We start from the raw sequence: 22,466 nt of genomic DNA on the forward strand, positions 1-22,466 counted from the left end.
TGTGAAACCAGTACCATCTTGTGTAATCCTTGCCCATGCAATCTGATTGAGAGCATGGAAAAGACCAGATTCTTATCAGCAATCCTGTATGTGCCACCTTTGAGAAGATGTACACATAGGCTATGTCTAGACTGCATTCCTTTGTCAACAGAGGGTTGCAAATCAAGCACATAGAAATTGCTAATGAAGCCGGGATTTAAATATCTCGTGACTCATTAGCATGGCCACTGCTTTTTTCCGAAATGGAGTTTGTTCTAGACCAGCAGTCTAGATGTGGATCTGTCGAAAATAAAGCCTTTTTCAACAGATCCTGTATTCCTCAGAAAATGAAGTTTACAGGATCTGTCGAAAAAGGCTTTATTTTTGACAGATCTGCGTCTAGACTGCCGGGTTTTTTTAGAAAAAACTCTTTTTAGAAAAAAAGCGGCAGTCATGTTTATGCTAATGAGGCATGGGATATTTAAATCATAGCTTCATTAGCATTTTTGATGTGTCTAATCTACATCCCTCTGTCGACCGAGAAGTGTAGTCTAGACACACCCTTAGAAGAGGTGTAGTATGCTAGATCTGTCTTGCACTCCTGGGGGAAATGGTGGGTATTGCTTCTGATCTGACTGGAGTGGAGATTTGCTCTGCCACAAGAGGTAATAACATGCAATACAATATTGTAGCTCTTAATGCATTTTCAGGGGGAATAAATGAGTGAACTGGTAATAAAGCGTCACTGAGACTGCCTTGCACTCCCTTACGTTTGACTATCCATTCTCATCAAAATGGCTGCTTTTACCAATAGAATAAGAAACTCCAATTTCATCTGTAGCTCTTATTTTCAACTGCATTTCTCAATGTAGGCAGAGCGAGAAACGATTCTGGGCAGCAGCTTGTACTTATGAAATGAGTATATTATATTTTCTTGTTGAGCACACATCTGTGTGCTGGCTAATCTCCATTTCACTCTTAAGAAAATACACCAAAGCCAGCATTTACCCTGAATAAAGTCTTTTCACAGTGCCTGAGCTTCCCCTGCTGATGTTATCCACATGGGATGTTGGCAGGGGTCCTTCAGCCCTTTCCTTGGCAGGAATTGAGGGTAGGTATTTTCCAACCTGTGTCATTTGTTAGCTGAGCAACAAATACACTTTTGTAGCCAGCAGAGCTGTGCCACATTTACTAAGAAACCTGAAACTACGTGAAACTCTCCTGGCTTCAGGTTTCAGCGCAAACTCAGAACTCAGCCCATGGCTGCCAAAAGGGTCACCTGTTGTTCTCACCACAAACACATTCACTACAACCACTAAGAAGCGGTGGCTTCAAGGCCCCGTACCCCAAAGGGTTAAATATTGTTGCATGGCTTGGCTCAGGGACACCCTGCCAATGCAGCTCCCAAATGCTGGTGGCTGAGGAGAACACGCACACTTTGTAGGGAAGCTGGCTGCTGCTCAGTTGCATCTGGGAAAGTTCCACTGGCACCAAGGTATAAAGCATTTGCGCAGGTCCAAACCAAGTCTGAAACTGCTCTGCCGCACTGTCACCAATCTAAGAGACTTAACTAAGAATAAATGTCCTAAAATGACCTCTCAAAGAGAAGCTACCCAGAGATTCTACTTGCTTTAATTCCCTTCATCCCATCCATTGTGTTGGGCATGGCAGTCGCTGTTGAGAAAAACTCATGCCCTTGGCATATTTGTTGCATTCTAGCAACCTGTCAGTGTGAGAAGAGCCCCAGAGATTGCACTCACAGACTTTAGGTATAATGCCTGGTACTTGAGATGAGTTTTTTAAAAGTTGCCACTAGGAAAAAGTTGGGAAGAAGAAAAGAATATGAGTGTATTTTATACTGGTGAGGAAATACATTTCAAGTGCTGACATTCTGCCTCAGTGTATCCTGTATGCATCTATGCTCCGGATCTTCAAATAAACCCAGGTATTGTTTTACTGTCTCATGAGTTTTAGGCTGGAAGCATTTCTTCAGAAACATAGGTTACTTACCTCCTGAGACATCAGAATCTTTTCCAAATGATCCTGATCCCGGTAGAACATTTGTTCTTGGTGTATCTTTTCCAACCATGCCTTCTTTTGCTCCCATTGATGGTACACATTATTCTTTTCTTCCGATAAAGCCTGCAACTTTTGCTGGATCTGGAGGTGACACACAAAGAAAAACCCATCTTAATTATTGGAGCCCATGGGACTAGGGGAAGGCAGGTAAGAGGAAAATAGAGCTGGGAGTGACCTCTTCAATGACACTTTGGCCAAAGTTATCAAACAGAGGAGAGCAGGAATAAATGCTAGCACTTTTATATAAGCACAAAGAGAAGCTGAGGGGTGTCCGATTTCTCATGTGGAGGAGTCTTGTGACAGTGTATGTCTGTGTATATATGTAGGAGCCCACGCCAAGCATAAAGCAGTAGTAGCTGTTTCTTAGGCTCCTTCTGCAGAACTTATTCTCTGGTATCCATGGCTACCATAGCAGGCACAGAAAGTACCACTGAAAGTCTAGAAGACAGAGACTTGAATGAGTTGTCATCACCAGGGCGGTGTGCCATAAAGCAGGATGTAGGAACACAGGGCGCATCAGTGTTGAAATACATGGCATTCCAATTGCCAAAACTATTGGTGTACACAGGCCTCCCATTATCAACATTAACTTCCTAATCTTTGAACTGTACTTACATGTTCAAGGCTGTTCACAGGCTGGGAATTGGTAAGATTATCAATTATGGTTATGGTAGGTGCACATTGCAATATTTAATAAGCACTCAGAGATAGGCTGGTCAGAGGAGAAAGCACAGAACATTTTATTAACTACAAGAACTCTGCTCAGGCTTCTGGAAACTTCAAAACCAGATGTGATGGTATATAAGTTGCGCTAAGCAAAGTTCAGAGGAGGTGTGGGGTTCTGTGTTTAAGAGTCATCTGACCTGGACACAACGGCTGTGTCTACACTGGGCCACTTATTTTGGAAAAGCAGGTGCTTTTCCGGAATAAGCTGTGAGCTGTCTACACTGTCCGCTTGCTTTTCCGGAAAAGCAATGATGATCTAATGTAAAATCGTCATTGTTTTTCTGGAAAAACTATGCTGCTCCCATTCGGGCAAAAGTCCTTTTCCGGAAAAACTGTTCCGGAAAAGGGCCAGTGTAGACAGCACAGATTTCTTTTCCGCAAAAAAGCCCTGATCGCGAAAATGGCGATCAGGGCTTTTTTGCTGAAAAGCGCGTCTACATTGGCACAGACGCTTTTCCGGAAAAAGTGCTTTTCCGGAAAAGCATCCTGCCAATGTAGACACGCTTTTCTGGAAATACTTATAACGGAAAAACTGTTCCGTTTTAAGCATTTCCGGAAAAGGGTGCCAGTGTAGACGTAGCCAACTTGTGCTTCAATCCAGTCCTGTACATAAGCTGCTAGACCCTCACTAGCTACAAATCAATCATTCACAAGGAGCTGAACAACAGGTTGATGTCTTGCCTGGCTGCAGCACAACATGTTTTAGCTCTGAGCCATTATGATTTGTCCCTGTTTCTTGCTTGTTGTAAATGGATTTGGTTGAAGACTATCAACCCTCAAGCAGATCTGAGGACAATCACATTAGAGCTGTGATTTGTGCTATTCCTTTAGTTTTTAGCATTGTCCCTTGCCAGGTCTTGCATACAAGGTTTTATTTTGAGACAATGTATTTTATTGCAGTGGTAGTTAATATTTTAACAAGTGTCTTATTACAACTTCAGTTATGAAGGATTAGCAGAATTTCCCCTGGTACATAATGGGCTGCGGTTTCACTGAAGAGAATGTTAATTTTTTTATAAGATTGTGTGTATAAATGATTAAAATGTTTTGTTCTCCCACAATTGAATGGAGAGCAGGCAGTTTGCCTACATCCTTTCCAAAAGATATGCTAGATCCGTGGTGTCCAACACGTTAGCCACTAGCCAAATGTGGCTATTCGGCTGATTGAGTGTGGCTAGTTGGCTTGAATAATGTGGCTATTTGTTGGTTGAGTGTGGCTAGTTCGCTCTGGACAGATTGGACACCACAGTGTTTGAGTTCATTTTGTTGGTGATTATTGGGTTGTAAGAATGCAAGATATACTGGAATACTCTCCATCATGAGAAACAGATGGTTGCATGGACATTTTAGAGGATGCTTGGTCCTGGCACCCTAAAATTCTGCTTCCCATCTTCTGTATTTTGAGGTGTATCTATTTCAGCATCATTTAAGGGTTCATAAAGTTTGTGTCATTATTTTAGATTTTTGTATGTGTTTGAGTCTTTTCGGTTCATTCATCTGGTCTGGTGTAGTATGGAGGTACTGCCATAACTAGAAAGCAAGAACTTGTAAAAAATCCAATTTGGAAAGTAAGTAGCATTAAATCAATTGCTTAAAAGATTCTAAACCTCTTAGTGATAGAAAACTGCACTTGAAAGGGAATCCTCTGAATTGTTATTCATGCTAAAATTCGACACTTTATGCCGGGGTCTTAACAAAGACTCTAGTTATCTTACCCATTACAAAGATAGCTTCCCCAATTATCACCTCTAATATCATTAGCTCACAGACATTTACCTCTCCTCCCCCCCCCGCATCCCCCTTCTGTTCTGAAATTTGATTTGTCCTTTTCATGTGTTCATTTTTTTTTATTGTATCCTTTGGTATATATGGTTGTGACTATTTTCTTCCACTATTTGATCTGAGGAAATGGGTCTGGCGCACGAAAGCTCATCATCTAATAAACCAACTTATTAGTCTTTAAAGTGCTACATAGTCCTGTATTTTGTTTAAACCTCTTAGGTAACCCAAACTCAGTGTTGTCAAGTATTTGTATGATTCCTTCATGGCTCCAGCTTCAGGTCTGAAGTAATCTGAAAGAACATTCATGTGTGTCCAAGGCAGATCTTATATTGAGTTAGGTGTGGATCGTGACGTGTGTTTGTGTGTGTGTTTATGTAACAAAGCCCAACTTGTGTCCAGAATGGTATCTGTGACTGTATATGACACTTCTGCGTGTGACTGTGAACCCAAAAAGGCTATCAAATGGTTTCTGTTTACCTCTTTTGATGATATTTTCTCATCCTGCAGTAGCAACTGTCCTAGCTGTGCCACCCGATTGTATGTCTCCTCTCGAGCCTCGATCTCTGCCAACAGCTGCTGATGTTGGGTAAGCCTCAGGCTGCTATTGGATATATCCCGGATTGTCTCCTTAGTCTTCATTTCCCTCATCATCTCTGCTGTCCAGGAGAAATAATCCCACACCTGTAACTCAAGAAAAAGTCCAGGGTCAGGTTAGTCTCAGGCTTAGGTTGTCAGACTGTTACCTCAGTGCTTAACTCTTCACTTCTCATAAGAGACAATGCAGCCATAGGGAACAAGGATAATATTCCATTAAGCCTTATAATATTATTATGGATAAAGCCCATGAATCTGTACATATCCACTTTATAACCATGGGTATCCAGATCTGCAGATGTTGCGACAGATATCTATGGCTCATTTTTGTGAATACAGATATGGATGCAGATACAAATTTTGTATCCGTATAGGAGTTTAATTGTGAACCTCAACAGGGGAGTATTATAAGCTCAGAGGAATATCCACTGTCAGTATTTTAAAAAAAACCCACAGGTCTTTTGTTGTAACATCAGAACTACAACAACATTGTGTATTGTCCCATCAGCAATAACAAGATGATTTCTGTTGTCCTTTTATCTATGGGTATGTCTAAACTACATGGCTCCGTCGACGGAGCCATGTAGATTTGTTGTTTTGGCAAAGGTAAATGAAGCCGCGATTTAAATGATCGCGGCTTCATTTACATTTACATGGCTGCTGCGCTGAGCCGACAAACAGCTGATCAGCTGTTTGTCCGCTCAGCGCTCTAGTCTGGACGCTCCCCTGCCAACATCAAAGCCCTTTGTCGGCAGCCCCGGTAAACCTCATCCCACGAGGAATAACGGGGCTGCCGACAAAGGGCTTTGATGTCGGCAGGGGAGCGTCCAGACTAGCGCGCTAAGCGGACAAACAGCTGATCAGCTGTTTGTCGGCTCAGCGCGGCAGCCATGTAAATGTAAATGAAGCTGCGATCATTTAAATCGCGGCTTCATTTACCTTTGCCTATGTGTCTAATCTACATGCCTCTGACGACAGAGGCATGTAGTCTAGACACAGCCTATGAAAATTTAGAGATTAAGAGATTAGCAAAAAAATATATAGTCTCCTTTTCCACCTGCACATTGATGTCAAATTGTGTCAGTTGCCCTACGCCACATCTACCCTCACATATTTCTGCATATTAACACACCTCTTGCACAGCATTTTCCCATCTACTAATACACACACTCACAGCTTTGAGCTCTTATACATTTAGCAAATGTACGCACAAACACCTGTCTGCACTCACATTCTATCACGTAAAGCTGTGTGCCAAACACACATGCTCATGCTCACATAACAAGTCAGATTTCTTTGTGCATTGAGAGACAGAACACAGAAGGCCAGAGTGCTCACATCTGCTTGAAACTGGTAAAGCTTGCAGGCCCGTTCCAAATGTTCCCTGCGCTGCTCCACTTTAGTCTTCAGGGATCCCCAGTTCTCCACTATTGCTTGCTGCTTCGCTTGCAGGTCTGCCACCTGTCCCTCAGAACACCGGGCCAGCACGTCATCTGCAGCATCGACCAGCTCCTGCAGCTGCAGAGAGGAGAAAGTCATCAGACAGGCTAAGAAGGAAAAAGTCCCGGAGGGCCAGTTGGCATCACAGAACTGATATCAAGATATATATTAACTGCACAGGGCATTGGAATTCACATTACACACTTCAGAACAAAAGTTTGCTCCTGTGCCTGTTATAGTCACATGGAGTAACAGTGACCCCCAGTGCCTGCTGAGGTTCACCACTGCAGTGCACACTTCTCATTAGCTATTTCACAGCCACAGCTCCTCTTTTCACTATCCAGTGTGTAAAGACAGGAGTCTGTCTAGGACAGGGGTCACCAACCTTTTGAAGCACAAGATCACTTTTTGAATATAGGTGCAATCCAGACCCAAATACCCTGGCCCCGCCTCCTTCGTGCCCCTTATCCAAACCCCCATCCCCACTCACTCCATCCTCTCTCCCTTCCTCCCCCAACCTCCGTCACTTTCACTAGCCTGTGGCAGAAAGTTGGGGTGCAGGCTCTGGTCTTGGGCTAAGGGATTTGGAGTGTGAGAGGGGCTCTGAGCTGAGCCTGGGGCAGGGAGTTGGGGTGCAGGAGAGGGTTCATGATGGGGGCAGGAGATTGGAGCTGGCTCCAGATGGCCATTGCTTACCTCAGGTGGCTCCTGGGTGGTGGTGCAGTGGGTCTAAGGCAGGCTCACCCCTACCCTGGCCCTGCACCACACCCACAAGCAGCCAGCAAACTCCCCCCATCCCAAGCCCTGTTATTCCCCTCACTCCCATTCTGTGGCAATAGGATACAGGATGGAAGAGGGGGCACCCTGACATCAACATCCCCCTCCCTTCCCTGTCTTGTACCGCAAACAGGAGGCTCCTGGTGGGGATGGGGCAGCCCCAAAGCAAAGGGCAGGAGATGCACAGCAGTCGGGGGGGGGGGGGGGGGGGGGAAGAGGAGGGCAGCTGAAGTGCTGCGCTTGACAGCCTCTTGGCCAAACCAGTCAGGATCCCCTGTCAGAGGCTCCAAGACCTACCAGTAGATCCCAATTGACTGGTTGGTGACCACTGGTCTAGGAAACATGAATCTGGATATCCCAGGAAAATATATGTCCCTATCTAGTTTCTTATAGGGGCAGTTTAGATTAGTCACAGATAAGTTCTCTGTGGATATGTCTTGCCTCAATTCCCCTTAAAGGTAACACACAGCTGATTAGGTTAATTCCAAGGGCTAGCTGTCAGACTGTTGCCCTTTCAATTGCATGCTGCTTTAGTAGTTTCAGGGTAACATACTGCCAGTCCTCTGACACTGCATTTATTAAACTAGGTTACCGAGAGGCAAACTGCATGAATTTCATTTTTACAGCCAGGGTCAAGCACGTCTCTTTGGACAAAAGAGGATTCTGTCTGAAAAACGGCGTTTTTCATGAGCTGGGCTTTTAAAAAGGTTTGTGCCACAAGCCCCAGCCTTGTATTCCCACTTAGCCCACCTCTCTCCACCCTCCTAACATCTGTCCCAGGGAACTCCTACGTCCTTTTCCTCTTCCACACCTCCTGTAAGCAGCTGATAAATCCTTTGAAGGGTACAGCAATGGAAAAAGCACCCCACTATTCATAGTGAAGAACAACGGGTTGCTTTTGACAGGAGGAGAAGCATGGTCTAAGCATCCATTTTGAACCAACTCTCTGACCCATTTCACAGTCAGCACTAATTATAAAGCCTCTCTTGTGCTTAATGTTTTCAACACCCACTTCATACCTATCACCGAGAGTCACAAGGCTTTAAAAGAAAGAGCAGACTTTGAGGGAGACCATTGGCCTTTGCCAGTCTCTGACAGACAAGTAATTGTAGAACATTGTTGCTGGAGCTGGTGGGACTTCTGGCCGTTGGCTGCACATTGAAGCATGAGAGTGAGAGATCTCACCTGCTGCTCATTCCCGAAGAGCTCATGTTCAAGGGCCGCATGTTTGCGTAGCTGGGACTGCACGCCACGCATGTCCTTAGCAATGTCATCAGGGATGCTCTTGGATTTCTCCTGGCAAGGAAGGAGTTAATGAGAGCTTTGTCAATGAACACCCCAAGGCAGAAACATTAAATCTTCACTTCTGAAAGCCTTAATCACATTACAGAGGAGCTTTCTTAGGCTGCAAGTAACAACTGCTCAATGAGGCTGCCCAAAGATATTACTCAAATCATATCAGAGCTGGCAGAATCTGGCCCTAAGACACATGGAATCTGAATGTAACCTACTGGCAGCGTGTTATAGCTCTTTCTAATGGATAATAGCCTACTACTGCTACGCTTCATGGAGCAACTTAAGCTGAAATTGTAGAGGACAAATGCACATGCTACTGAAGACCCATGCAGGTGATCATTAGAAGAGGAAGATGTCCTGCTGAAACAAATGGTATCTAGAGACATATACAGCAGCAGATAATTCATCGAGTACACAGAGATCTACCCTTGACTGACCCTATTGATTTAAAAACAAAGAATTTGGAGAATCCTTTGAATTTGTTTGCTCAGCACTCTTTTCAACATGTACAGTGGTAATATTCTAGAAAAGACAGATAAACACAACAAGGCAGTAGGTCATAGAAAATCTTTTAGGCTGGTCCAATGGATGAGAAGTAGGACAGGTCTTCCCAACATATAAACCATCATTACAACTTCCATCCCTTGCCAGCAGTCTTAGCAAAGAGGCCAACGAATGAATGATCGTTACTATGCAATAACCTTCCTAAAGTAGTACATCCAGGTTACAGCTGAGGTCCATTAGCAGGGCACCCTATGGGAAACATTGCTTCTGGCAGGGCTGACCCTGACCTGTCAATAAACCCAGAGCTTGAGTCTGTAGAGCTTTCACTTGCACTTTTGTCACAAAAATATTAATGTTTATGTACCACTGACAGCCAGACCTGGGACCACTGGAGCTTAGTGCATGAGTCTCTACAACTTGAGCTATAAAGCCAGCTGGCGCTCAGATAAGGCAGTAGAGCAAACTCATTGTTCTTTCTCTCTGTAAGTGGTCTAAGAGCCACTACATGGGACAGTGAACCACACTGAGGTGGTGTGTGGGCTACATTTACAAATAAACAGTCCTCTGGGTATGTCTACACTACCACCCTAGTTCGAACTAGGGTGGTAATGTAGGCAACCGGAGTTGCAAATGAAGCCCGGGATTTGAATTTCCTGGGCTTCATTTGCATAAAGCCGGGCGCCGCCATTTTTAAATGTCCACTAGTGCGGGCTCCGTGTTCGGACTAGGAATCCTTTAAAAATGGCGGCACCCGGCTTTATGCAAATGAAGCCCGGGAAATTCAAATCCCGGGCTTCATTTGCAACTCCGGTTGCCTACATTACCACCCTAGTTTGAACTAGGGTGGTAGTGTAGACATACCCTCAGAGTGCCAGGTGGTATCTAGTAGGATAAGAGGATGGATTCTTCACTCACTAGTTCAAGACAGGAGTAATTCAATGTAAGTGGACAGTCCACCTCATAAAGAAGGAGAATCCTACGATTTTGTAATTTGGAAACCATCTTAGATTTCCTTCTCTGATTAATACTTAAGGAGATGATACCCTTTTGTAGCAAATACTCTCTCTAATGTATAGAGAGCCAATGTTGTAAAGGGAAGGAGCACAGTGAGGCAGTGAACAATGAGGCTTTTTTACTCTGGCTTTGTAGACTAGAAGTAGCATCACAGTATGTGCTGCAACATGAGGCAATTTACTCCAACTTCAGCCTCCTGCTTCTCACACCTAGTGACTTATACAGCTCCAGGAGCAGCTCCTGCCAGCAGATCAAGTAGAGGCTTTGAGGGATTCCATAGGAGTTTTTATCAGCGCTTCTGATCAGAGTAGTTTGTGAGGCATGGATCCTTTCAGCAGGGAAACTCAATAAGCCAAAGGTAGGAACGGTGGGTGTTCTAGAGACCCTTAAAGCACAAGACAAATTAAACACCCACTTCCTATGTTTTTTCACCAGGATCTTTACCTCAATGTGGGTGAGGGCATCTGTCAGGTCTTGGTGACTCTTGTGAATTGCCTCAGCATCCTTCAGTCGCTTGCCTCGTAACCTGGTTATTTCCAACAACTCTTCCCAGGAGTTCCTGCAAAGGACAATGGCGAGACAGGCTATGAAAGCGTATGTCTAGACTACATGCCTCTGCCAACAGAGGCATGTAAACTAGGCTACCCAACATAGTAAAAGAAGCCGGGATTTAAATATCCCTGGCATCATTAAAATAAACATGGCTGCCATGCTGTGCCAGCTCAGCTGATCGTGAGCACAGCGCATGAGTCAAGACATGGATTGGTTGACAAGGGAAGCCTTTGTTGACCGCTCTGTTATGCCTTGTGAAACAAGGTTTACAGGAAGGGTCAACAAAGGCTTCCCCTGTCGACTGATCCATGTCTTGACTGCCGCGCTGTGCCGACAATCAGCTGATCCGGCACAGCACGGTGGCCATTTTTATTTTAATGAAGCCAGGGATATTTAAATCCCCGCTTCATTGACTATGTCAGGTAGCCTATTTTACATGCCTCTGCCGACAGAGGCATGTAGTCTAGACATACCCTAAGGGTATGAAATGGGACAAACAAGATGAATAGGAGAAGCAAAATATTTAAAAGACCCCTGTTTAAGTCACTGACTCCAGTGATTCCCTTTCAGCAGTGAATGTTTCCCATCACTGAGTCAATCTTATAACAGTTCTTGTCAAGGTCAAATTGAAGCTATTCAATGCATGCCATCATGGGACCCAAAGGGAGTGGCAGCAGAAAGTCACCTACTCACTCAGTTGCACTGTATGGGTATGTCTACACTACCACCCTAGTTCGAACTAGGGTGGTAATGTAGGCAACCGGAGTTGCAAATGAAGCCCGGGAAATTCATTTGCATCTCGCCGGGCGCTGCCATTTTTAAATGTCCGCTAGTGCGGACTCAGTGCTGCGCAAGGAGTAACGGTAGTTTGGAATAGGAAGCCTAGTCCGAACTACCATTACTCCTTGCGCTGCACGGAGTCCGCACTAGCGGACATTTAAAAATGGCGGCGCCTGGCGAGATGCAAACGAAGCCCGGGAAATTCAAATCCCGGGTTTCATTTGCAACTCCGGTTGCCTACATTACCACCCTAGTTCGAACTAGGGTGGTAGTGTAGACATACCCAATTTTTGTGAGCAACTTATGCCACAGCAGGCTTTTGACATTTTATTTGTAATGTGTAATAACATGATTAAAACAGAATGGTTCAGGTGCTATTACATTTCTATGAGATTCAGATTTCTACTTCCTAGACTGGATTTTGGTTTTGGACTAGGGAAAGAGCATAATGCAGTTCTGGGCCTCTCAGACCCATCTCATGTGTGTATCCAAAAGGAGATTGACAATATGAAAAGCAGAGAAGGTGATTGAGGGATAAAATTAGAAGCATGATGAAGTTGGATGAGACTGTATGAAAGGGGGGCTGGTGTGCATGCCTGAAAGAAGGAACACGCACATGGAAAAAGCATTCATTTTTTAGAATGGTTAGAAAAATGAAATCTTTCTGTCTGAGTAGAGATGGAGAGCGGGGGAGAGGAGGAAAAAGGGTGGTGTTACTCTGCTTCAGTGCCAGCCACAATCTTGAAGCAGGTTGATGTTTCAAATAATCAGCTGAGAAACAGTGAATCAATGCTAACATTTAATAGTCTCTATCAGCCTAGAGTGTTAACATCACCAAGTTGAATGGGGCAACTCACACCTCTCAGCGATATTAACTCTAACTCTTAAATTCTGGAAGACAGCACTAGATCCTTTCGTGTTTGGAAGAATGTCTTCACTATCACTAGTAATAGAAAGGTAGCCCTGAATTCTCATTTACATTACAAATCTGAACTGTAATAATTATACATAGTTCTTTAATAGCACTTTTCTCGCTGGGTCTCAAAATGTTTTATAATGGAGGTCAGCATGACAACTGCCATTTTACAGACAAGGAAACTGAGGTACAGAACAAGGACATGACTTGTCCCAAATCACTCATCTGGCAGTGCCAGAGCTGGGAAGAGAACCTATGGCTGAGTCCCAGTCAAGTGCTCTATCCAGTGACCATGTCACTTGATCATAAAGACGCAGCTAACCTCCTAGCAGTCCAGTTAAGTAATTCCATTTAAAATAACACAGTAAACTCACTGATACTGTGGTAAGGGACTGAGGTTCACTGCAAGAGCTGCCAAATTAAAAAGCTGACACTATGATTTATTTTTTTAAAGAACAAGACATGTTGGTTGTCCTGTGTTATGAAGTTACTACTGACATCGTTTCAGAACAAGCCATTTCTCCTTCCTGGTTCTCATGGTCACATAGTCATTATCTAATGAAGTCTGTGGGCATGTCTTCCACTTTCCTGGACTTCTTTTAGTTCCTACTTTGTTGGGGGGCAGGGTGCAAATGGGAAGAAGAGCCAGTGATTGTCTCTTACCGTAGCTCCTTCTGCTTCTGCCGGATTTCTCTGGATTCAGAATGTCCATGGTCCAGCAAAGTTTCTGCCAGCTGCTGGCAAGCGACAACTCTCTTCGCAGCCATTTCTATCTGGTGCTGGAAGGTATCATATTTGGCACAAAGATGCTTTTGAAAGAGGAACAAAAATCAGGGCTCAGACTTCACTTGGGAAGCTAGTGTTCCACAAATCCACATGGATATCTGCTCTGCAGCCTACTGAATACAGCCTAATGGCAGGTGATTAGCTGGTGACCTTTAGGAGATGAAGCTTGACTGTGACTAAATAATTTTATTCCAAGAGGCAATAGCTAAAAAAATGCAAGAATGCTGCTAGCTCCTTGATGCAGGTAGGAAGCTGAGAGCATGAGGCAAATGATAGAAGCATCCAAACATAAAAAAGAACTTGGACACCCGATCAAACTTATTGCAAACATACAATGAAAACGGAATTGACTTGCGTTCATATTATTAATTAATATATTCACAAGATATCAATACAAAAATACATTCAGTGCTAGATTTTCTGTCAGCTTCAGTCCAACCTCCGTATTTATGGACAGTTTTGCACAAGCTAAAGATTTTAAAATATGGGTGTATAAACGAAGGATCTGAAATAAATGGCATGACTTTCAAAAGTGCTGAGCAACTCACAGCTCCTACTGATTTCCATGGCTGATGAAAACTGATAATTAGATGTCTACCCATTAATATCTGTGACCAAATTCTAATTAGACACTACTTTAAATATCTGGTGATCAAAATATAGAGTGGACCTGAGTTACATTGCTTAACTCTGAGACTGGATCCAAATCTGAATTCCCCCAAGCATAGGTCTTTCCATATTTGGTATTTCAGTATGGCTCATTACAGAGAAAGGCCCAAGTCATGGGGCTCAGATTCAGTCCTGTAATCAGTTACAAAATTAACTCGGACATTTTTGTGGTAGGAGTAGGAACCATAGTTCTGATTCTGGCTCATCTCCCATTGAAAAATCATTCATTAATGTTCACTATGAGTTTTGAGAACCTTGGAAACCATAGGCTGTATGTTATGAAATAATGTGATGTAAATGAAATAATCTCGAGCTGACTGGCAGGGCTAGAAATTCCACCATGGTCAACTAGTACCAGTTAGTACTGTCCTCTTAATAGTAGTAATCTCTGAATGGTGAATATCATCCTTACGCGGAAGGTCTACACAAGACCTCTTTGGCACTTACATGGTACTAAGTTATAACAGCCTTTAATGCTACTGCTTCCATTTTTTCCCTTTGGAAATTTTTCTATTACAATAAAATTCAGTGATTGATCAAAGTCCATCCTTTATTCTCCAAACAGGGTTCAGCACAGTTATGTTATGGTGAATGAACCACCTGAGATGGGACAAAGCCCAGTCTCCATGGTCTATTCAATCCATGCACTAGCAACAACAGTGCCAACTGTGTTGGTGTTTTTTGTGATGTAGACACTTGTCTGCTAGGTACTGAATGAAGACCACGATAGACAGCCCACTCCTACTAAGGTCTGCCCTATTGAATCTAACTTAGTCAGCCACCCAAAATATCAGTGTTTCAGAAAACCAAGTCTCACACCAAATAGTTTTTGAACATTTATACAGAGAACCCTCCCTTTTGAAGTCTTCCCCTCAGGCTTGCTTCACAAATCTTAATTAAACCTTCTTCTCAGATCTATCTCATTTCTCTTTACCTCTCCCAAACTATTCCCAACTCCTTTTATTGGGAGCCAGCTGCTGCAGTAAATCAGCACTCACTTTGCTCTTTTTTAGCCAGCTCCTCTGTTCTCAGGATGGATATGTTAGTCAGCCCTGCCAGACTGGTACAGCCAATGGAACTATTTCATTTTAGCACTTTCCTTCCTCCTCCTCCTCCTCCTCCTCTCTTCTACACCATCTCCCAAATAGTTAAAGCAAGTTCTCACACTGCTTTCACAATTTTCACCAACAATGTCATACTTTACAGAGACAAAGTGGATAAGGCAGGTATAGGACCCATGAATCTTGAAAGGTGTGTTGTGGGGCATGTTGATCACTGGAATGTGTCTAATATATTTGGAATGCAATGGAAATGTGTCTAACATGTTTAATAGTGATAGAAATGTAGCTGTGTTGTTAGTCTTTAAAGTTCTACATAGTCCTGTTTTTTCCAACATGTTTAGCATCTGTTGTTCTGGGACAATCTGGCCACACTTTGACCAAATATCTGGTGGGATGCAGGCTGTGGGAAGCTTGCTTCTGATGATGACTTTGGAGAGGTTTGAGTGTTGCTGGAAGGCACAAGAGGGAGTTTGGGAAAGATTTTTTCAGGGCTGGTTCCTGTTGAGTATGGGTCATAATGACTTAGTGATACCCTGTATGGATTCCAACTGAGAATGACTGGTGTGCAGTCAGAAGTTTTTTTTTCCTTTATACACAGACACTTTCCTTATATTTTTACAAGTAAACTTTGCTTGTGTTTTGTACCATTAACTCACCAGGACATGCTCATAATTACTGCCATAATCATCAGAGCTGGCCACCTGCCTCTGTTGACTGATCCAGTCCTGCAAGTCCTCATACTCCCTCAGATACTCATGCAGACCAAGAGTCTCATCTAGCTTCTTCCCTCTGTTTAGAAAGGGCAAGAGGGAGAAAGTGGAATATAAATACCTATACAAGGCATAGAAGAAGGAAGGAAGAGAAGGAGGGGCTCTCTCCAGGAAAGAAAACTAGATTCAATCTGAGAGTTATCTCACAATAACTTCGAAGACTGAAATCTAGTTTGAAGGATGGTAGCCAGTAGCCTTGTCAGCCTCTCTACCATTCTCCAGGACTGACTAATTGAACTTTGTTCTGATACTAATGACAGCACAGGACAATTTCCTCCATTTTTTCCTAGTCGTTCAATGTTTCAACTTTTTGTGAGGAATCAGGCTGAAAACAATTGTTGGAGTATCAGAATTGCCTCCTCAAATTCCAACTTTCAACCAGCTTCTCTCATTGATAATCTTACAAACCTCCCAAGCTCTCTCAATGACATATCAGTGAGGCAAGAAATTCAACAATTCAGGTAGATATTTGCTTTTTCCTAGTAGTAAATTTGGACAATCTAGAAATCATAGGCATAACCCAACTCTCTTGGTTTTGAGCTTCTTGTCATTAATGGGGGAAAGGGAGCAGAAATTAATACTGACAAAAGCCCTCTTGTATTAAGAAATCATCAGACTGGAGGGAAGGTGTAATTCTAACATTACATCTGTCCATTTGGGTATCACACCAAGAAAACAATAGGCCCCACTTCCAGGAATACAATTCCTTTGTTCCACCTCTGAAGTTAGACTCCAACAAGTAGGCAGATGAGAAAATGTGAGAGATAATCCAGCATTCAAAATCACTTTGCTCAAGGATAAAAACCAGGGAAGGTAAATTGTAAGGAATTTGCATATTCTACAGTAAAGAAGTCTTACTAGATAGCTCAAGTTCAACAAATGTACAGAGCCCCTTCTGTATTATAATTTGTGCTGCACAAGATACAAATATAGACAGTCCATTTTCTGGAGAACTCACAGTGAAACAGATAAAAGAAATAAGGGGCATGATCCAAAGCCCATTGAAATCAATAGAAAGACTCCACTGTCGGCAATGGCCCTTGAAAAAAAGCCAGGAGGCAGTAAGGGCCAGCCAGGGAGGTAGTAGAGAAGTATTTTTCAAGCCAATACCTTACTGTGGTCAGCTCCACTAATTCTCGGAGCTTAGAATGAACTTGTTCCTGTGGGGCATCAACCTCATCAAACTTTATGGAGCCGGGGAGAGGAAGAGTTTTGGCAACTGTTCCCAGTTCAAGCACCAAATTTTCGTAAACCTCCATTTCTTGTTCCAGTGCCTGAGAACAAGAAGAAAATAGCAGAGTAAGATATCCAGCATCTACAGACTTTTAACCTGGGCAGCAGCCTCAGCCATATCCAAAGGATCAATCACAGATTTCCATAACAGTATATAGGTTTTCCCCTGACAGAAACATTCTTAGTTAATATTTTGCTAACTTTTTGGGAAAAATGCAATACCTAAACAAATAATCATAATTAGAGAGGCTTGCTACATGGCTGGAAAGAGAAAGCTATTCCTGGAATAATGACAATTCTATCTCTATTTTCAATCTGGAGCCAGGTAGGGTATCCTTTCTCGCTTTGTGATTAAACAGTTCACAGCAATACATAGTTGGTGCTTTGTCTTACAGAAATGAGACCCCAGATCCTTCAAATGTGTTTTCCAAGTCAAGCCCTTCCCGATGCAACAGTACATTAAATTTGAATCCAGACAGACAAATCAATCCTGAACTGCAGACATGACAACTTCAAGCAATTGAAAATACAATATAAAATCCTCTGGATGGTCAGCCTCCTTGCTGATCAGAGCAGTAGAAAACTTCAGACAGACTATTTGGCAGACCATGCCACCACTACAGAGATTTAAGCCAGCACTGCTTAAGAAGGAAACCTTCCCTGACACTAACTTTGGGAAAAAGCAAGTAAGGGAGAGAAAGAGAAATAAACTGATGTCTAAAGGTGCAGAGAAAATATTTTTCCATCCATAAACTCAAAAGAGATCCTTTTCATGCCCATGGGATGAATGACCCAGCCTCCTTTGGCATAAGAGACGTCACCCCTGTTCATTTTAAAACTTCTACCACCCTGGGGTTGGGCGTGCAAAGTTCTTTATGTGCCTATTAAAGAACAGATGGGTCTCCTGCATCTCTACCCCTTGCTTTCTAGACTTTGCCCTGAACATCCTGCATCCTGAACATACTTTCAGTTGAGAGACTGGATAAGAAGTCCCCAGCAGCCTGCATCAGTGCTCTTTAATCAGTCTGAGTTAGTGGTGTTAAACAATGTAGGATATTTCTTTTACTCCCCGGGTCCGTGTGCACTGCCTCTATGGCACTCCTAGGCACTGCTATTCCAAGGAATGACACACAAACACAAAGAAAACGTTTCTTTTACACCACTGCTTTATCTATAAGAGCCAGCTTTCTCCAAGACACACCATCTCCAAACCCTTTAAGTCAAGATCTTTCCTACTGTTCACCCCAAGCAGGCTTCTCTGACTTGCTAAGAGGGACCTCTCTCATCTGTGAACAGTCCATGCTGCATCCCTCAAGAATAATTATATGGGCAGTAATGCTCTGTTACCTTGTGTTTCTTGATGAGTTTCAGGGTTGCAGCCTCATCTTTCCCATAGTCTTTGCTGGTCACAGATGGAAGTTTTTCTGATACCCAAGTCTCCAGGTCTGAGGTATTCAGTAAAAACTATCAATTAAAAACAGTTATTTGCCTCAAAATATTAACGTTTCCTCTTCAGTCTGATAAATTCTAGCTGCAGATCGCACTATAACATCAACTGTTCCTTTGGGGTCAGTCTGAAGAAATCTAGTTCTGGATGACATCATGATCTTCATTGTTTCCACACATTCTAGACTGCAAGATTCTCAGACAATTGTGAGCGTCATTTGTGCTCAGTAATGGATGTAGGGGCACAGAGGGTTAGCTTTTAGCTTTCTAACGTGAGAAGATGCTCATTGAGGGCATGTCTATACAGCAGGGCTAAAGTAGAAATAAGCTACACAACTTGAGCTATGTCAATTGTGTAGTTTAAGTCAAAATAGGTTATTTTGGCTTTTGGCGCTATCTCCACAGCAGGAAGTCGAAGGAAGAACACCCTTCCTTCAACTTCCCTTACTCCTCATGAAATGAGGATTACCTGAGTCAGAGTAAGAAGTCCTTCGGCTCAACATTATTTTGACAGTATATTGAAATAACTGCTTGTAGTGTAGACACAGACTATGGTATTTCAGAACAACATTAGTTATTCTGAAATAACACTGCTGTGTAGATGTACCCTGAAATAGCAGATTAAACTACAGGGACTGGTATTGTTGCTGCCTGCTATATACTAGCAGAATATTGGACGCACTGTGGTATCAATTTATGTGCAGAAGGACAAAGCCAGAAATGGTGCACCTCCTTTTAACGGAGGTCTCTTCTGGGGTATTAAACCCTAGAATTAAATTTTGGGTACCCCAGCTCTTTCCCTTCACACCAGTATCCAATATTCCGTGCTTTCCCTTGACCTTTTCATTGCTGGTGGCTACTCTATAACATCAACCCTGTACTTAAATGCTCCCCTTTTTTGAGATCTAAGTGTTTTATAAATATTATAGGGTTTTATACCACTTAGGCAAAGTGTTATACCTCTTTCACTAATGGTGAAAATGAGATGCAGATGTGGCCAGATTAGCACTGGCAAGTGCCTGAAGTGTGCCAGCAAACTTTGTGCATACCCTCCTGTGCAAAAATTGTACATGCAAATTAGGTTGCTGCCCTGCTAATTACGCATTTATGTCAGACAAGCCAGAAGATATTCATGTGCAATTGTCAACAGGCTCATTTTAAACACTTGCCTTTGAAATTTTGGTCCATATTTTGTTAGGGTGAAATTTACTCCAGTTTAAGGCCCTTTGAACCACTTAAATCCCAGTTTGGGGCTATGCATGGGCTAGTAAGGGAACATGTGTACCCCATGTGCACCACTGGAGGAATCTATTATACATAGGGCCTGATCCAAATCCCAATGAAGTCAAAGGAATTCACTCCAATGACTTTAGAGGGCTTGGGATAAGGCCCATAGACTGGAGAGGAGGGCAGAGATGATGGTGAAAGAAGAGTAGACCAGGCAGGAACCGGAGGATTTGCAGTGGCATGAATCCAGCTGTCCTACCTTATTGAGTGAGTGGTGGAGTGTCTGATAGGAGACATTGCTACAGCTCTGGATCCTGACCCACTTCCCCAGCCCAGCCCACCACTCACATCACTCTGGTTTTATGTGGAAGAAGCACATTTCAGTCCTAATGGTATGACATCTTAAAACAGATTTGCTCTTGGTGTCAATCACTGCAGTCTCCTCTCAGCCTGAAAAAAAGTTGGTGATACTTTGTTTATCCCATACCTGCTGGAAGGCAACCGAGTGCTGCAGCTGCTTCAACCTCTCTTCACATGCCTTCTCTAGCTCCATCCAGCTGGTGCTGAGCTCCTGGCATTTCTCCTTTATTCTCTGAAATGCAGAGTGCTTGCACCCAATCATAGCCTCACCCTTCTCCAATACCCTCTGAACTTGCTGTTTGTGGGCATTCACTTCTGCCTGTAATTCCTAGAGGGCGGGAGGAAGGGAATACCAATAAGCCAGGGCAGGAAAGTATGCATGAAAGTGGAGCAAAGCTGTTAGATGTGAGAGATTATGGGATGCACAAAAGTACAAGATGCAGTGGGTCTCTATCAAGGGTGGGCAAATACCAACCTGCGACCCAGATCCAGTTTGCCCGGGCCCCCACCACTTTATATATATGCTTGATAGGAGGTACTGGCAAGCACAGCTCTCATTGGCCGCAGATTGCCATTCCCAGCCAATGGAAGCTGCAGGAAGTGGTGTCCCAGTCTGGGCCAGGAGCAGCAATCTGTGGTAAGCAGGAGCTGCAGCCATGCAGATAAATATTGCAGCAATGGCCTGTCAGGAGCTAACCCTAGTGAACCGCTGCTGTGTTATTGCCCTCCCCTGATTCAGATGCTTGCTTAAGATGAGTTACTTCTGGGGCAACCTACCAAAATGCAACCTTCTGTTGTCAACAACAGAAGGACATGCACATCAGAGCCTAGTTTGTCAACATGATGCTGTCTGCCCAGGCTAGAAAGCAGCAAGGCTAACAGATATATATAAAAGACAACTAAAACAGCCCAAATCAAAATTCCACAGAAATCTGATTCTGTTACACTGTCATTACACAGTTACCTTGCTGTCTTCAAAAGTTTTTATGTCAGGCATAACAGTACAGTGAAGTTTAAATATCTGTTTTATGTTGCACAGAGCCTGCCGTGTGCATGCATCTCACTCTAACTCCCTGATGAGAACCATTAATTAGATAGCTAAATACAAGAAAGCAAGGAATAGCAATAGTATTTCACTCAGGCAAAAGCAAAATCATTCATTATATTTAGTGTGTGATGCATCAGCCTAAGAATTTTTAATGGAAAACTAGTGACTATAATAGTGCGAGAAGAAAGATTTCTGCAGGAATGGGTAGATACTTCAGCTTCAGCAGAAATTCCAGGTTCATGCTGTAAATCTGGCATTACATGGCTGGATCATATGCATGTATCAAGCTATTGGAATTACTTAACTGGGACAGTGTCCAATATTTAGCTCTGGAGATTGCATGCTAGGGAGAGTTTAGCTTTATTTGCAGTTTTATCTTTTTGCTTAGTGGGCTCATCTGTAACAGCATTTTGGGTTAGCAAATTGGGTGGCAAATGTAGCTACAGGTTTCTAGGTGTGGCGGCGGAGGGGGGGGGGCAGTAGCGTGCCTGGTGTACTCTTTGCTCCCCCTCACACCTAGAGTAGGGGGTAACAGAACGGCGTTACCTTGTGTTTGTGTAGCAGGCTTTGTGCCATATCCAAGGACCTGCCACAGCTGGTGGAGTTGGCAATGAGCAGTCGTTCACTGATCCAATTCATCTCCATGTCGTAGTAATGGTAGAACTGGTACAGATCCACTGCTGCCTGCAGCAGCTGGTGCCTCTCATCAAGAGGCACCTGCAAAGACTGAAACCTGAGGATCAGATGTTAAAATGGAGTTATCCCCAAAGTCATCTGAAGGAATCGCCTGTGATCCTGCAGAATAGACTGTAACAGGCCAGACACTTTTCTATGCTACTAAATTTCCTTGGCTGGCATTCGACACAGAGTGCCTTCCTGATAAGGCTGCTTTAGGGACACATATCCCTATGTAATTTATGTGATATGGGAAGTGTACACTTTATATAGGAGAACAGGCAGTGCTATATTTATCAGCGTGCATTTGGTACACTTGCACAGGGCCCCCAACACGGGGGCGGGGGGAGCGTGGGCAGAGATCCTGACAACAGGGTTAAAAAACAACCAACCCACACACATATCCAGAAAAACAGCAACCCAGGGCCAGGAAAGGGACAGGGCATGGCAGCGGGAGGACTTGGCCCACATATTGTGGCAAAAGAATGGGTCAGAATGGGGAGTCAAGCCAGCCCTGTGGGACAGGAGTCACTGCTGAGGGACTTCAGGGTGGGCACAATTGCCTCTGCAGGGTCTCCCACCCCCATGGGGCAGTAGCCAGTCCATACCACCTGGGGACACCCACCCTACTATGGCAGGCCCCCCATTACCATTGTGCACAGAGCTCTAAAATTCTTTAATCCAGCCCTACAAACAGATTGAGGAAGCAGGAGTAGTTTAATATCCTCTCTAAACTTTCAGTTCTGCACCAT

General features: G+C 43.5%; 1 protein-coding gene across 1 annotated transcript in view; it reads right to left on the reverse strand.

Moving 5' to 3' along the window:
- Window positions 1–22,466, reverse strand: part of SPTBN5 (spectrin beta, non-erythrocytic 5) — a 134,888-nt gene that overhangs the window by 80,526 nt on the left and 31,896 nt on the right. Inside the window, 11 exon segments of the mRNA XM_089778512.1 lie at window positions 1,990–2,139; window positions 5,044–5,247; window positions 6,499–6,678; window positions 8,563–8,673; window positions 10,636–10,750; window positions 13,103–13,248; window positions 15,612–15,744; window positions 16,836–16,999; window positions 18,306–18,422; window positions 20,119–20,319; window positions 21,586–21,772. Of these exon segments, the coding sequence (XP_089634638.1) occupies window positions 1,990–2,139; window positions 5,044–5,247; window positions 6,499–6,678; window positions 8,563–8,673; window positions 10,636–10,750; window positions 13,103–13,248; window positions 15,612–15,744; window positions 16,836–16,999; window positions 18,306–18,422; window positions 20,119–20,319; window positions 21,586–21,772 (1,708 nt within the window).

The sequence above is a fragment of the Pelodiscus sinensis genome, chromosome 5, assembly GCF_052426305.1.
Source record: "Pelodiscus sinensis isolate ZL-2025 chromosome 5, ASM5242630v1, whole genome shotgun sequence".
NCBI lineage: Eukaryota > Metazoa > Chordata > Testudines > Trionychidae > Pelodiscus > Pelodiscus sinensis.